Source organism: Peromyscus californicus, unplaced genomic scaffold, assembly GCF_007827085.1.
Source record: "Peromyscus californicus insignis strain IS unplaced genomic scaffold, ASM782708v3 Scaffold_6__1_contigs__length_162567912, whole genome shotgun sequence".
NCBI classification, from domain to species: Eukaryota; Metazoa; Chordata; class Mammalia; order Rodentia; family Cricetidae; genus Peromyscus; species Peromyscus californicus.
Window position 1 is genome coordinate 160784205 of NW_026294584.1, and position 17134 is coordinate 160801338.

The 17134-nt window shown below is 43.4% G+C and overlaps 1 protein-coding gene across 1 annotated transcript in view; it reads right to left on the reverse strand.

Annotated features, from left to right (window-relative positions):
• The window catches only part of Tmtc1 (transmembrane O-mannosyltransferase targeting cadherins 1), a 225567-nt gene that overhangs the window by 109327 nt on the left and 99106 nt on the right, over positions 1–17134 (reverse strand). The window contains 2 exon segments of the mRNA XM_052719103.1: positions 9165–9268; positions 9792–9873. Coding sequence (XP_052575063.1) covers positions 9165–9268; positions 9792–9873 — 186 coding nt within the window.

Sequence of the window (17134 nt, forward strand, 5' to 3'; positions counted from 1 at the left end):
GGTAGGTATTCGTATCTGATAGGTATTTCTGCCAGGCATGTTGGAAACATTGTACTTCCAGCCCTCTAGTAATTGGGTGGGGCAAATAACAACTGGTGTGGGCAGAGGTGATGGCTTCTGAAAGCTGAAACAGGAGTGTGGTGATATTTTGTTCATGCTCTAACAAATAAAGCTTGCCTGGAGATCAGAGTGTGGAGCTAGCTACTAGTTAACCATAGATGCCAGGCAGTGGTGGCACACACCTTTAATCCCAGCACTTGGGATCTCATGCCTTTGATCCTAGTACCTGGGAGACATATACCTTTGATCCCAGTACTTGGGAGGAGGAAGCAGGAAGTGATATGGCTGGGCAGAGAGAGGAATAGAAGGCAGGAGGAGACCGGAGATAGTCTCCTTTCAGACTGATGAGTTGGCGAGGTAAGAAGTGGCTGTGGTTTGCTCCTTTGTATCTCTGATCTTTCAGCATTTACCCCTATATCTGACTCAGGGTTTTTTATTACTAAGACCAAATAGAATTCGTGCTACACAGGAGCAGTGTGGTACACTAATGCTGTTATAGAATCACCAGCTACTGGGGGGTGGCAGGTATCATGAACATGTTGTAGAAAAAGATAGAAATAATGATGACTGTATTGATATTCTATCCACGACAAATTTCAAAACAGTACAGCATTGGTCAGGAACAAGGAGAGAGAGAGAGAGAGAGAGAGAGAGAGAGAGAGAGAGAGAGAGAGAGAAAGAGAGAGAGAGAGAGAGAGAGGAGAGAGAGACTGAGACTGGATGTGGGATGTGGGTGGTTATCAACACAAAACTGAGCACTCTCATGAATGCTGAAACTGGGTAATATCCTATTACAAGGGAGCTTATCATTTTATTTCTACTCACTTTTGTGATATGAATTTGAGAGCTTTAATGTGAGAGGTGTGAGCCCCACCAGCTTCCTCTTCCTCTGCCACACTGACTTAGCTGTTCCAGTTGGTAAAACTATGAAATGAAACTAGCTCACAGCCTAGAGCCACCACTGGGAAGGGAGCAGGATCTATAGCCTCCCCATGGTGAGCAAAATCACACCATTCTTGGGAAACCTCAGGATTTCAGGTTTGCTCTCAAGTCAGCACAGCCTAGTCTCATCTTGGTGAAATGCAGATGGATTCAGAGATAATTTGATTGCCTATATGTATATCTCAAGGCTGTATAATAAACTATCTAGAGTGTGTTAGGAAGAGGGGGAGAAGGAGGAGAAGGTGGAGATAAGCAAAGAACTGAGGCACCAGTCAGTAAATAGATAAGTAAATAAAAAAGCCAATGGGATGGCCAGGGCTTGGGGGCCTTTAATCCCAACACTCAGGAGGCTGAAATAGCTTGATCTCTGTGAGTTGCAGGCCAGTGAAAGATACAGAGTGAGATCCTGTCCACACACTCCACCACACACACACACACACACACACACACACACACACACACACACACACACACACACACACACGAAGAAGAAGAAGAAGAAGAAGAAGAAGAAGAAGAAGAAGAAGAAGAAGAAGAAGAAGAAGAAGAAGAAGAAAACACAAAAAAATAAAAATAAAGCCAATGAAAGTTCCTCAGGGAAAAGCTACTGAAAGATTCTGTGTAGGATCACAACCTAAGTTATGTGTGTTGTGCATGTACAATACAGATCTGTTCCTTTGTCTCAAGATTTTGGTAACGTTTAGGAACAAATGTCTTGTATGAATAGTATCTATGAAGATGTTAGCACAAAAGGTTTATACCCTGCTCATATGGTCAGCACAGACAGGAAACAGGAATGTCAAGGGTTTTCTTGATCATCTTTTCTTGATGGTAGAAAAAGGGTCCATCCAGGGAAGCAGGAGATCCTATCACCAGGAGAAACATCTGTAAATTTCCTTAAGTCTCAAAGAGGAAAAGCAAAGATGATATTGCAGTTCTACAGTGATGGGCTTTCTGTAGGTTCTCATGTGAGTGATTCCAAGGACTTTAAGACAGGGTCTCAGTTCTTAAGAAATCCCCATCTTAGAACAAGGCATGATGGTAGGTGCCTTCAGTACTAGCACTAGAAGGCAGGGGCAGGCAGAGCTCTATGAGTTTGAAGCCAGATTGTCTACATAACAAGTTCCAAGCCAGCCAAGGCTACATAGTGAAACCCTGTCTTAAAAAACAAAAACAAAAAATTCCCATCTGTACAGTAAATGGAAATCAGCAAACAGTCCACAATAAAGTGTATCTGAAAGCAACAGGGCACCCCTAAGGATTAAGAAGCCTCCAGAAAGGTCTTACAGAAGACAGAGAGGTCAAAGAATGGAGGAGAGGGTACTGCAGACTGGAAGCACAGACAGGAGCACAGAGGAGGCTGGACTTCCGGAGCTGAGGCAGTTAAGGCCAGTGGATGTCTGGGGTTACAGGGAGGTGGGGAGGCGGCAAGAAGAATGTCAGGAGTGCAGCAGTGGACAGAACCCTGACTCCTTATCCTAAAAACATTAGGAAACCACCGACCTTCTAAATACTAGGAGTACAGCATGGAGCATCACAACCTGAGTGCTAACTGTGAGAGAGACACACAAAGGGAAGCTGTATCAGTGGCACAGGTGGCAGACCACAGTGAAGATGGTCTCATTGAAGACCGAGCAAATGAACGATCTGAGGAACTGCCTCCATTGAACTGATACGTGAGCATATCTGTGGGGGCATTTTCTCGACTGCTGATTGATGTAGGGGAACCCAGCCCACTGTAGACAGTACCTGCCATAGAAAAGTAGGTCTAGGTTATATAAGAAAGTACACTGAGCAAGCCAGGGGAGGCAAGCCGCCATTCCAGCTTTGATCTGGAAGTTCCAACCCCCATTGAGGCTTCGGTAACTGTCACGCCTACAAGGCGGGGCCAAGAGAGGGCCCTGAAGACCCGAGATCTGGATGGGCCGCTTCTCTTGTTTCCTGGACCCTGGACGCTAGAGGTAAAAGGAGGAGAGTTCTCCAGAGAACACCGCCGGACTGCGCTGCGTCTTTCCCAGAACCCGCAACCTACCTATCCCTTCATTTGTAAGTTACACCACTAAATAAACCTCCCTTTTAACTATGTGGAGTGGCCTTTATAATTTCACCAATAGCAGCATTTCTCCATAATGTCTGCTTCAAGCTCCTGCCTTGAGTCCCCGCCTTGGTTTCCCTCAATGACGGTTGTAAACTGTAAGACGAAATAAATCATTCAGTTGCTTTAGGTAAAGGTGTTTTATCACAACAGCAGAGAAGCAAATTTAGAACAGTACACAAGGGGAAGAAAACCACACTTCTCCGGTGTCCCTCCATTAGGGTTCTAAGATGACAGCTGTAGTACAGAGGCAGCAGTGATGACATGGACCATAGTGAGCCAGGGTCACCCTGGAGACCTCTGTCATGTTCTTATACCTTAGGTAAGTTTCCTTTTCATTTTCTCATGATCATCCCATGGTGGCATTTTGTCTCAGATCAGTCAAATAGGGAGAGCTGAATACATGGGAAACACACCATCTCCAGAGCCACAGGAACTGTTCAAAGACAACATGCAATAAGTAACTACAGCCACTACAATGGAGAGACACTGGTCAGTGTCACTGGACGAGGGAGTAACTTTTATACCTGCTTTAAAAGAGAAAATACTTCTGAGAGGGAAGCAAAGATAACTGTGAAAGTCATACAGAGTTTACAAATCTAGTACAGGAAGTGGCTTTGGACTGAATGGGGCCAGGAAAACCGCATCTTCGGAAGCGAGCTCTACTTTCCAGTGCAACTACTGGAGAGCTTACCAGGAGGATAAGGTCAAGTGAGGTCACAAGGGCCGTGTCGCTCACAGGCCCATATGCTTTCATTTTTGGTTCCCAGACACTCGTGCTGTTTTGGGAAGTTGTGGAATCACTAGGAGGTGGGTTACTAGGGGTGAGCCTTCGCCACTCACAGCTTGGCCTAGTTTCTGGCCTCTTCCTCCGCTCCCTAGAACAGCCAACTACCACTTGTTCCCAGAGCCATGGATTAAGCTACCCCACCAAGCCTTCCTCTGAAAACATGAGCCAAGATAAACCTTTCTTCCTTTAAGCTGTTTCTGTCAGGATTTTTGGTCTCAGTGTCAAGAAAAGTAACTGATATGGGAGGGACTCTAATTCATCAAGAGTGGTTCCCTGAAAAAATAGATATCAAGCCAGTAAAATGCTAGCCATGCAAACAGGAAGACCTGTGTCAGATCTCCAGAGCCTGGGTAAAAAGGCTGGGTGGGTATGGCCGGGTGGTGGTGGAGCACGCCTTTAATCCCAGCACTTGGGAGGCAGAGGCAGGCGGATCTTTGTGAGTTTGAGAACAGCCTGGTCTACAGAGCGAGATCCAGGAAAGGCACAAAGCTACACAGAGAAACCCTGTCTCGAAAAACCAAAAAAAAAAGGGCTGGGTATGGTGGTACATTCTTCTAATCCCACTGCTGGAGAGGCAGAAACAGGTAGACCCTTGGGGGTTGCTTGCCAGTCAGCCTAGCTGTGGTGATATATTGTGTACCCTAATAAACTTATCTGGGGATCAGAGGACAGAGTCAGCCACTAAATTAGGCACAGAAGTCAGGCAGTAGTGGCGCACGTCTTTAATCCTATCACTTGGGAGGCAAGGCCACACTGGGAACAGAGCCAGGCATGGTAGCACACACCTTTAATCCCAGCACTTGTGATCTCATGCCTTTGCTTGGGAAGCACACATGCCTATTATCACAGGAAGTGACAGTGGTGGTGGAGAATGGTATATAAGAGGCGAGGAGACAGGAACTAGTCAGCAGTTCAACTGAGACCCTCAGGGGTGAGGACTCAGAGGCTTTCGTGAAAACAGTCTGAGGATTCGTGGAAACAGGATCGGCTGAGGAGTTGGCAAGGTGAGGTTGGCTGTGGCTTGTTCTGCTTCTCTGATATTTCAGCTTTTACCCCAATATCTGGCTCTGGGTTTTCTATTAAAAGACTGCTTAGCAATTTGTGTCATACCTAGCCTAGCTTACTTGTCCAATTCAAGTGAGTCGGAGGCCCTGCCTCAAAAAAACAAGGTGGACAGCACCTGAAGAAAGACACCTGAAGGCCTCCTCCACATGCATGTGCTCCTACACAGACACGCACTCCAGAACTTGGAAAAAATGAAGCAGTGAGTAAGCAGCTGTCTGCCACGCAGGAACAGATACCTCACCACACACCAATTCTGACTGCTTCTTGATTTGGGACTTCCAGCCTGAAGAACTAAGAGGGGCTTACATCTGTGGCTCAGGCCACACAGTCTAAGTATATTCTTCTGTCAGTCTTGGCAGATGAATGCAGAAGAATTTTTCAGTAAGGCAGACAGACAAAGTCAATGACAAATTGGCACCAGTAGAGACAGACTTCACAGCTAAGTCAGGTGATCAGGAGCTAGCTTAGCAAAAGCAGGAAACAAACCAAGAAAGTTCGCTAGAGAAGCATCAGCATGCCAGCAGCAAAGTATGTGCTCCCAGGTGGTGTGATGGAGGCATGAACAGGTCTCTTTTAATGCTGTCACCTTAGGAGAGTGTGGACACTGTTGTCACTGGTCCCTGCAACCCCAGGACCTACATATTTGAAGTCTGAAACTCAAGAATGGAAACATATTATTTAAGATAAAGAAGAATATAGCCAGGCATGGTGGTACATGTTTGCAATCCCAGTACAAGGGAGACTGAGGCAGGAGGATTGCTATAGGTTTGAATCTAGCCTGGGCTACAGAGTGAGAGCCTGTTTCAAAATTCCGAAAGAAGAAGAAAGAGATAAAGGTAGAGTAATTGAGACATTCTGGTCTATCCCTTTGTGTGGACTGAATTACCTGACTTAGATGGAAAGTGCTGCTGGCAATGTATATCAGACCTCACTGAAAAATTATTTGTATCTTGTGAGTAACTGGCAAGACCTGGCAAATATTTGGCTAAAATCCTAAGTTTGCCAGGGATTCCACCAGAGATTGTTGTCATTAGGCCACCAACCAGAAGAAAAATTACAACCTCATCATTTTGTTGGCAGGGATAGTACAGCTAGGAAGGCCATGATCAGAGATCAAGCACCTTATCCAGACACTAGGACCCTGAACCAGGCCCTGGGGTTTGCTGGTTCATAGGACACAAATGACATACTCAGATGGTGAGTTGAAGCAGCATATTCCCTTTCCATGTCTCCTGAGTATTTGTTCCATCTCTATCCAGGCTTAGGTGCTCCTTGAAAGTCTTTAAGTCCCTTAGGAGTATTTGTTTCAGCTCTGGTGCAGTCCTCATCAGTTGACGAGCAGGTAACTGACCCACCTACCAGCTGGACTGCCACCATCCTCTGGATTCTGACCCCCCAGTATTCTTCCCACCTCATCATCCTCCTGGAGGCCAGCCCTTCTTCACAACTCCAGCACAGTCCACGCCAGACAGAAGGCTAGCACCTCCTCCCCTAGAATCCATATTATGGTCTACAATTTCAGATGAGGACTTTTATCAGAGGCCAGGCTGGATCTAGGGACCCAAGGCCCCCAAACCCCAATGGAGACACCCAACTGGACCCGAAGACTTGCCAGTTGCTAGAACCCCTGGCCACTTAGGCCAAAAGACCAGAGAGGAAACATAAAATAAAGGAACAAAACACCCATCCAAAAAAGACAAACACAGCAATCAATACTTAGACCAATAACCATCCCAAATCCAGATGCCTAAACACCAGTGCAAGAACACAATCAATAACACAACGGTAAATACAGCACCACAGAACCTAGTGATCCTACGACATCAAGACCTGAGCATTCCAATGCAGCCGAAGCACAAGAAAACGGCCTTAAAAATAACGTTTTTAAAAATTTTTATATAATTTATGAAGATGATAGAGGCCCTCAAAAAGGAAATAAAAAACTCCCTTAAAGAGATGAAGGAAAAAACAAACAAAAAACAGGAAGGAATCCATCTCTCCATTCTGGCTTAGTTCATGGAGTAGGCTACATCTAACTTCAAAGCCAAGAGTGGCCTCAACTCAGAGACAGAAAGCTTGGTAGGAGATCACCCCAAAGACAAATAACATCACCCTAAAGCTGAAGGGAAATCATCCCAAAAATAAAGGACATTATCCCAACGCTGAAGGATAAGTATGGTGGTTTGAATAAGAATGGCCCCCATACACTCATCAATTTGAATGCTTAGTCACCAGGGAGTGGCACTATTAGGAGGTGTGGCCTTATTGGAGTGGTGTGTCACTGGAGATGGGCTTTGAGGTTTCAGAAGCTCAAACTAGGCCCAGTGGTTCACTCTCTCTTCCTGCTGTCTGCCTATCCAAATGTAGAACTCTTAGCTACATTTCCAGCACCATGTCTGCCTGCATGCCACCATGCTTCCCACCATGATGACATTGGACTAAACCACTAAACCTGTAAGCAGGCCCCAGTTAAATGTTTTCCTTTATAAGAGTTGCTGTGGTCATGGTGTCTCTTTGTGCCAATCACAACTCTAAGACAGTGGGCCCACCAAGCAAAAACAGACCTGATGTCCTTTCTCTTAAATGTGGAAAGTAGCTGTTGAAGAAGCCACAGACCAGAACTGTTCATCCACGAACTGTCACATCTAAAAATACCCAGACAAAGAGCCCAGAGACTAAATGTCAGTGAGGGAGATCTAAAAAGGACAGGCAACATTACCAGAGAGCTGAATTGGAGATGGCAAGCTTAAGACTGAACAACATTTTGAAAATGTACAAAACTAACAACATTACAAAGTTCTTATACTACTTTAAGAGGTAAGCTAACGTCAGAGATTTAGGAAACAGTATTCAAGACCATGAACACAAACGTGTCAAAGTAGTGAAAGCAATTTTGACAGAGTCTTTATTATAAAAATATGTCAGTAGTCAGATTGGAAGATTTTTTTTTTGGATACTAAAATAAAAGGTCTACATGAGAAAAGAGGGGCAGGCTGTATAGTTCAGGACTTGACCAAACTGATCCTCAGCACCAAGAGATAAAATCTACGGATTAAAAATTTAAAAATAAAAAGAGGAAAATCTCACAAAGCATAAGAAGAACCATGCAGGCAAAAACAAGTAATGAAGCATGTTGATTAAAACATGTACACTAAACTGATGGGGCAAAAACTGCTGTTTGACATAAAACTAAGGTCAAAATTCTGTTATCTCTAAGAAATACAAATAAGCCCAACTACAAATCAGTTACTTATCAAGTTCAGTTTAAGATTTATCATAAGTCAAGGGTGGTGGCACTTGTCTGTCATCCTAGCATTTAGGAGGTTGAGGTAGGAGGATCTTGAGTTCAAGGTCAACCAATGTTATATAGTGAGACCCTACCTGAAAACAAAAGATTTACCATGTCTTATAACATATTACAAAAATATAAACACCAAAATAGTAAAGGTTACTATCATAAATTTACTATTAAAATGATATAGCATTATAAGATATGTATAGCATGTATGACTATGAAAATAGTTGAACATGTCATCTTAATGTTTAAAACACTATGGAGAATATGATCTGAAGCTATTAAAATTGGCAGATGTGATTGTATCTTAAAACTTTAGCAGTACAACACAGCAGATAAGCAGTCAAACATCTTCCCCGAGCACAGGAACATACATCAACATCACTTCCCAACTCAGCATCTCTAGAGCTTCTGAGGACGCATAAAGCACCATTAGCACTATTGTTGCAAATACCGCTCCTGTTTGTTGTTCTGAGACTCCCTGGATTTTAGGTTGTGCTGTCTAACCAATCTCTGCCCACATCTCTGTTCTCTGCTCTGTAATGCTTGTTTTAAAAGCCACTCAATAGATATGTACATCACATATAATAAGCATCTAATAAAATACTTGTCGAATAAACAAATATATGACAGTGAGAATCATATCCACAATCTTGCCCAGATGGTCACATGGGTTGAAAAGAATTCCAAATATATAAATAGTGCTTCCCTTCCTGTCCTCATACTGGATAGTTCATGATCATTATTTCCTTGAAATGCACAGCTGGCTTGTGATCTAATATTATTGACCAGGATCCAATATGTATGAACTCAGTGCAGTGAGACTTGCTCTTTTGTAAAAATGATTTAAGGCAATAAAAATGTCCAACAAAACTGCTAAGTACCAAATAAAGTTTACATAATGTATGTCCACTGACCTTGTAAGGATGTAAGGTGAAAACGAAGCTGGGTTGTCCTGCTCTGAGAAGAGGGGCATAGTTCCTCCCATTATCCACAGGCGGAAATACAAAATGACAGTCACCTTGGAGGAACAAGAAAACCTGATGAAATGTCCACCTACATCTCTTCCATCTTTATTCATGTATTCTGATCCTCTATCAAGAAGTGGAGTCAGCTGTCCCCTCCCCTTACAGCTGATAGCTAAGCCTGCCTGTGTAACCCCAGCCCCAAATCATGACATGGGGAACCATTCAGCTGAGCTTCCAAACTAAAGCCTCCTGGACAAGCGGCAGTAGCTGTATCTACACCTCTGGGTACTGGGACTGGATGCTGTGTCAAGCAGTAGACAACTGATACATCCAGGTCACTTTGAAAACACTTTGAAAGGGACTTTAAAACCCTGTGTTGTTCACACTATGCCATCAGGTTCCCGTGTATGCTTTCACACACACCTTTGCTAAAAAGCAACATTTACCACCTGTAAACCTTCCTTAAGAGATGATGTTGATAGTGAGTTTATTAAGTAATGTGGAGCATGTCTCTGAGTGGAGACTAGGTGAAAATACCCTTACTAGCTATATTCGAACTATACATTATATACTTACATAACTGACGACCAAAATGGCCCGTTTTAAAAACGGTCTCAGGGTAAGCAGGAAATTCCCGTTGCTGCTTCCTGTCAGACACCTGAAACAGGAAAGGAAAGATGAACATCTAAGAGCGACCATCTACAGCACAATGCTCCTGTCTGTGAAGATGCTGAGTTCTGAGAAGACATCAAGAGCTTTGGAGCCAGAGCATGTGGGTTTCAACACCCCATTATGCCGATTGCAGCTTGGGGAGTGGGAACAGGTGTCTTCATTTCTCTGCACATCTATTTTGCTCATTTAAATGGCAATAATATCTACTTTGTGGGAACATTGTTAGGAATAAGTGAAATAATAAATGGAACAGGACCTAGCATTGTTAGCTATAAATATTGCCATTTGCCCCTGATTAACCTACACACTGATAGCATGAGTTTACATTTACCTGCTTTGTACAATTTAGGGGCACAATGTCTTCAAAGTATCTCACAATTGTCTTGTCCCTGAAGAACAAGGATGCCAAGATTATGTGAAGTGAAATAGACTCCGCTTCTGGGGTGGATCAAAGACAGAGCTCTCACACACACTCAAGAGTTTTCTCACTTGCTTACTGTCCTCTGTCCTAGGAAACAAATTAGACTGCAGGAATGTCAGCTTCAGAGGTCAGAGGTTAATGGGCACCCTGCATCTGCCACAGTCCCCACTGGTTCAAAGTAGGAGCTGCAGCTTTATGAATGGGACTGGTTGGCTTCTGTGACATGGAAGCAAGAGCTGCGGTTAACAAGCCCCCTGTGAAAACATAAAGGGTCCATCTTATCCTCCAGCAGGCTTGCACACTTTAGTCAAAGCAGAGAAAAGAAGTTGTACTGAATCATATAATCCCTCTGGCATTCCCCTCCTTATTTTCCCTCGCCCTTTTCATTTAGTTCTTTCACTCCATTTAATCTGTTTCTTCCCTCAAAGGATTTCTCTACTGAAGTCTGCATTTGAATGAGGGCTCTTCCTTAGAGAGAAACTTTGGTCCAGACAGTGCCTCTTCAGTAAAACCCAAGTGGGCTAGTGTCCTGCAGAGATAGGTCTACCTTGAGTCTGCTTACTGAAGATGTGTGGCCCCTGCCCTGTAGTGTAGCAAGCATTTTGTAACTGCAAGGAAGTGACAGCTTTACTCAAAAGCAGGCCTCTTCCTCAAGACTTCTCTTTCTGGCTCATAAGAATATCTGGAAGCGACGATGCTCAGAACTGGCTAGTCAAGCACTTGATGATTACAGAAAACGAGCAGGGGTGAAGCCACCAAATGAAGTTTGCTGCTAACAAGTTCTGCATAGGCCCACCTTCTAGAGCAGCTCCGACCCCACCTTCTAGAGCAGCTCCGAGCCCTTTCTTCCCTTCTGGGACCACAGCAGAAAGTTTGGCATGAGGCTAGGCCAGAGTCACTGCGGCTGCCGTAGGAGGGTGCACAGAGGCTGTCCCTGAATGGGCTTTAGAGAATCTGGAGTGGTACAGGTGTGTGTGTGTGTGTGCGCACATGTGCGCGCATCTGGATGTTTTACTGGGCAGCTGGGTCTATGACTCTCACAGTAGTAGTACAAAAACACACATCCTTCTCTGGTCTCTGCCTCCTTCTGACTACCATTCTCAAGTAAATTAAACCAAGACCAGACCTTGGAACTTCTGTTTCTCCAAGGATGCAGGACAACTCTCAGCAGATAGGTAAAGGAGACAGACGGGCCAGAAAGGGTGCCCAGGAGGGCAATGGGTGGGAATGTGTCTGAACTTTACAGCTAGTTGCTCTTGGAGACTTCATTTCTCAAGCTCCCTCTCCAACTTGTTTAACACTGGAAAAATTACATGTGGCTTTCCTTTCTATAGAGCAAGCCACACAGTTAGGGGTTTTTCTTGAAGTTAAACTTAGACGAAGCTATCATACATCACTTCTGACAGTTTGATACAATGGCTATTTTAGTAACTGTATTTATAATGCTTCCCCTAGTTCAGTGAGTCTTGGTGAAATTCTATTTCCACAAGAAGTTAGGATAAGAGTAGCAGATAATTTACTCTCAAAATATAACATCCTAAGGTCACACAAGTTTGAAATGGTACAGGGATTCTTGATGGAAAAACAAGATGTCAAGATTTCTATTTGAAGCTGTGGGCCCACAGTGAATGGCAAAGTGATACATATGGCATGGTGCCATGTCTGGAGAAGCACTAGCTAGGTGGAGAGTGTGCCATGGGCTCTGTTCTCTACATTTCCTTCTCCACTCCACCTCAGAGCTGGACAGTGGGATTTCCCCCTTGATTCACTTCTTATGTACTATGGAACAGACCTGAATAATGACCAATAACAATAGCATTAATAAAAGCAACAACTAACAGTACATGTCAGACATGTATTTTGATTTAAATATGACAGCTTACCTACCATTTAGAATAATTCCACGAGATCAAAAAATTAGAAGCGACAATTTTTAAACCTGATTTCTCAGCTATTCATTTCAATCGTAAGAAAAACATGCTAAAACTACACTTTATTTATCTTTGTGTTTATTTATTTTTGTAGACAGGGTGTCACTAAGATGTCTGTTGTGCCGGGACTCACTAGGTAGCCCAGGCTGGCCTCAAACTCATGGCAATCCTCCTACCCTAGACTCTATTATCCTAAGAGTACAGATGTGTGCCACCAAGCCTGGCTAGGGACACTTTAATTTTAGCAAATTCCCCATGGAATTTGCACATTCCTTACAAAACTACAGAAAGTACCAACAACAATCAATTCCAAGCCACTATGAAAGCACAAGAATAAGAACCATGGATTGAGGCTTCTGTCCCTTTGTGTTCTCGACTTACATCAAGACTACAGGCTCCCAGTTTTCTTCCTTTATCCAAGAGTTAGTTAAGTAGCCTTGGGGGCCCCTAAAAGACTGGATGTTTTCATCAATTGATGACATCAGAAATCACTGAAGAAACACAGAGAAACCAAATTTCAAGAAAAAAGGATGTCATGGCATCCATGAAGAAATACTACTTAGAAGAGATAATTAGAACACTCAGTTGTACTTGATGATTTAGCACCAGCGTAGGAGACTGGTATTGTCAAATGAAGCATTTTAACCACCTTCAACTTTCACCACATAAAAACAAAAGATCGCCGGGCGGTGGTGGCGCACGCCTTTGATCCCAGCACTCGGGAGGCAGAGCCAGGCGGATCTCTGTGAGTTCGAGGCCAGCCTGGGCTGCCAAGTGAGTTCCAGGAAAGGCGCAAAGCTACACAGAGAAACCAAAAAAAAAAAAAAAACCAAAAAAAAACAAAACAAAAAACAAAAGATCAAGATTATCCGAAGTGATTCCCCCAATTTTTGCTCCCCTACACTGCAGGTCTTCTGATAAGTGAAGCAGGCAGACTAGCACACCACTGCATGTCCAGGGTGGCATTTCTTTTATTTTCAGCTAAAACTTGAAGGTGAAAGCTGAGCATGCTCAGAGGTGCTTCTGTCTGCCATGTTGACTTTGAAGACTTTGAATTTAGCATTCTTCAAAAATGTCTGTATAGTCCTCGCTTCTCAGGAATGTGCTCACTTCTGTGTGAATATGTACACATAGCTCCCAATGAAATCCCCATGTTTCCCATTTAGAGAGAATGTTGCTTTGTAAATGATTCTCTTGCTTCCCTTGACTGCAGCACATGATGATCTTTTTCCATCTTTTATTTTGTGTCTGTTCTCCATTTGGCTTTGTACTCACTAAGACTCAGACCCATTGTGTTCAGTTACACATCCACTGTCTCAGTTGGTTGTGTTAAATACTCAGTGTTAAAACTGAAACTCAACCTTCAGTTGCTCAGCCCTCATACCCTGTGGAGAGACTTTAGTAGAGACCAAAACAACAGCGACACCAAATCACCCACCCAGGGTCTGTGCGTCACTGACATTTGTTAATGCAGTCACCAGTTGATAGATATTAATACAGGTGATAACTATCCAGGAAGACTCCAGAGTCAGAACTTTCTTCTAGGTCTGTCTGAGTACTTTCTTGTAAATTTCATTTTCAGCAAGAACCCTGCTATGTCAATTTTCCAAGACACCCCCACCCTGTGCTGGTTAGTTATTATTGTCAGCTGACACAAATTAGTTACCTTGGAGGAGGGAGCCTCAGTTAGGGAAGTGCCTCCATTAGATTAGCCTATGAGCATGTCTGTGGGGTGTTGATTATTGATGTGAGAGGGCACATTCCACAATGGGTGGTGCCATTCCTAGACAGGGAGTCCTAGAAGGCATAAGAAAGGTAGCTGAGAAAGCCATGAAGAACAAGCCAGTGATCAGCATTCCTCCATGGTCTCTGCTTCAGTTCCTGCCTTCAGGTTTATGCGCTGGTCTTCCTGATTTGGACTCTAAGCTATAAACCAAATAAACCCTTTTCTCCTCAAGTTGGTGTTGTGGGATAACCCCTCTGTATGCTGTGAATATGTTTTATTGCTATTGGTTAATAAAGATGATGCTTTTGCCTATAGCAAGGCAGGATAGAGTCAAGATAGAGCAGAGATACAGAAGAAAGGCGGAGTCGGGTAGATGCCAGGCAGCTGCCAGATGGTAAAGCCATGAGACACATGACAAAATATAGATTAAAAGAAATGGGTTAATTTAAGTTGTAAGATCTAGTTAGTAATAAGCCTGAGCAATAGGCCAAACAGTTCGTAATTAATATTAAGCCTCTGAGTGGTTACTTTAAAAAGCGGCTGCAGGACCAGGTGGGACAGAAAAGCCTCTGTCTACATAGGGTGCCCAACGTGGAGCTCAAACCCATACCCTGGGATTAAGAGTCCCATGCTCTACTGAGTGAGCTAGCTGGACATGGATCTACATACGAGCTAAAAAAGCTTTTTAAAAGGTTCTAAGCATGAAGAAATGGAGCTACACTGGGCTTCCCAGTCTCTCATGCTGGCCACAGTACAGAGACGCCTCTCAAGACAACTGCCTATGAGGTGGAGTGGGCCACCAACTGCCATGAGCTAAGCTGCATGGCGGGTTCCCAAAACCTCTTACACAGGCTACAGTGAAGAGGTTTCTTTCAGTCGCTGTCTGTAAGCTTGAGAGCACCAGACATGTGGCAAAGCATAGATTACTAGAAAAGGGTTAAATTGTAAGAGCTAGTTAGTAACAAGCCTGAGCAATAGGCCAAACAGTTTGTAATTAACATTAAGCCTCTGAGTGATTATTTTAAAAGCAGCTACAGAACTGAGCTGGACAGAAAAGCCTCTGGCTACACGTTGGTTTTGGTCAGTGTTTTTACCACAGCAATAGGAAACTAACTAGCCCACCCTGAGTATATTTACTTGCCCTTGTAACCTGGTGGATGTTCTTCATTCTCCACCAGTAATGTCTGACCACCCTGGCCAGTCTTTAGTTATTTCATTTAGACAGAATTCTTTATGCACAATGTTTTCTTTCAGGAATTTTCTAACCTTTACCCTCACTGCCAACCCTGTTCTTTGCTATAGACTTCCACTCACAGCTATAGTCAGGGTTAAACCCAAACTCTCTTTCTTACTACAGAATACCTTCCCAGTAATTCCTGAGCATGCCTCAATAGGCCTGCTCCACCTTGAAGACAGTCTTCCTCCACAAGCACTATCTGAATAGATTTTCTTTCATATGCACATCAAGAAGATCAATAAACCCCAGTAACCTAAGCAGAATTCTAAATGTCCTTCCTTTTCCACCTCCCGACTTCCTCTCTTGTGCTTTTCTTATTCCTCAGCACTAGGCTGGTGTATAAAATGTCTGATTTGGGATGTGGACAGCAGGGTGGAGGATGACAACCGTCTGGATAGCACTGTTTCCCTTTTTCATAAATCCTGACGGCTGGAATGGACATTATATTAGATTCTCCAGCTCTTCACAGAATCTGTATATCACATAATTTTTGCCTAAGTGTCAACTACAGATGGCGAAACCAGCAGCGCACTGTCACTGCTCAGCAGCACACCAATCACATACACAGCTATCAGAAACCCTTCTAGAATACCAACCACACTAACTTAATTTCCTTTTTTGAATTTAAAGCAATAAAGGATATTGGTAAAGAATCATATACTCAGAGGGGAGAAAGAAGTTAAATTCAGATCTTTTGGAATAAAAATCCCAAAATACTTTTCTTTGAAAGACAAGAAGAAAACGTTCTCACTTTGCTAAAAGATAGCGAAGACACAACTCACATTAGAAAAGATTACCAGCTAACCACATACCAAAGAAAACAAGATCCTTCTTTAACGCACTGCCTTGGACCCCAGAAGATCCTCCTTTAAGTTGTGTTAGCAGCAAAGGCTCTCCACAGAGTCAGGTTTGCATGTTGCCCTTGCCAGCACCATGATTCTGACGGGAGATGGAACTGTTCTGAGAATTCAGTGGTGCGTTCAGAAACCCAAATCCACCTTCCATGCCCAAGTCTGCAGCTCTGGTGAATGTATCTTCCAGAAACTTCAAACCCTAAAATTTCCTAAAGGACCCTTTACTTAGATTATCACACAGAATGGTGGAAATGAAACTGGAGACTACAAGGGAGCATGGTTTTCTGTTCTCTTAACCATTCTAAATACCAAACCTAGAACTAGAAGGGAACAAAACACTCAGGAAGTTTTATAGTTTTATAGGGTGCAGGCTGTACAAGTATGAAGACCTGAGTTCAGTTTCTAACACATATAAAAAAGGCTGAGGACAGCAGCACTTGTGTGTAATCTCAGTGCTGGGGCTTCAGAGATGGAAGGTTCTGGGGCTCATTAGTCAAAGAATCTATCCAAATAGACAAGTTCCAGGTTTAGTGAGAGACCTTGACTCAAAAAATGTGGTAGAGGAGAACGGAAGAAGACATGTTATATTTATATCTGGCCTCTGCATGCACACGCGCATGCACGCGCACCAAGAAACGTGAACTGATTTGAAGAAAGTCATGGTCTTTCTATGTCAAAGATCAATGAAATTGGGCTTCATTAATTTAGTCAGATAATCAATTTTATACTTCCTTCACAAATAATTTAGTCAGAATCCCTGGTTTTTAATTCTTTCTACAGGGAATGGTAAAATTCCATTTTGGTGACATTAGTCTTGCCTTTCAGCCACAGTCCCACAAGTGCATTTGATAGGTGTCAGTCACTATACTGAGTATTCCCATCTTCTTCCCATGTTAGCCATGCTGTGACAGGACCAGGTTGTTCTTGCTAAAAATCATGGACCTTCACTTGGGCCTGCAGACACCCAATGCATAGCTTAAAACAGGTGAGAACATGACTTCTCTGTCCTCTTTTCGATCTGTCACTTTCTTCCTTAAATGTTAGCAACTCAGCTATGAATACAGACACATTAATCACA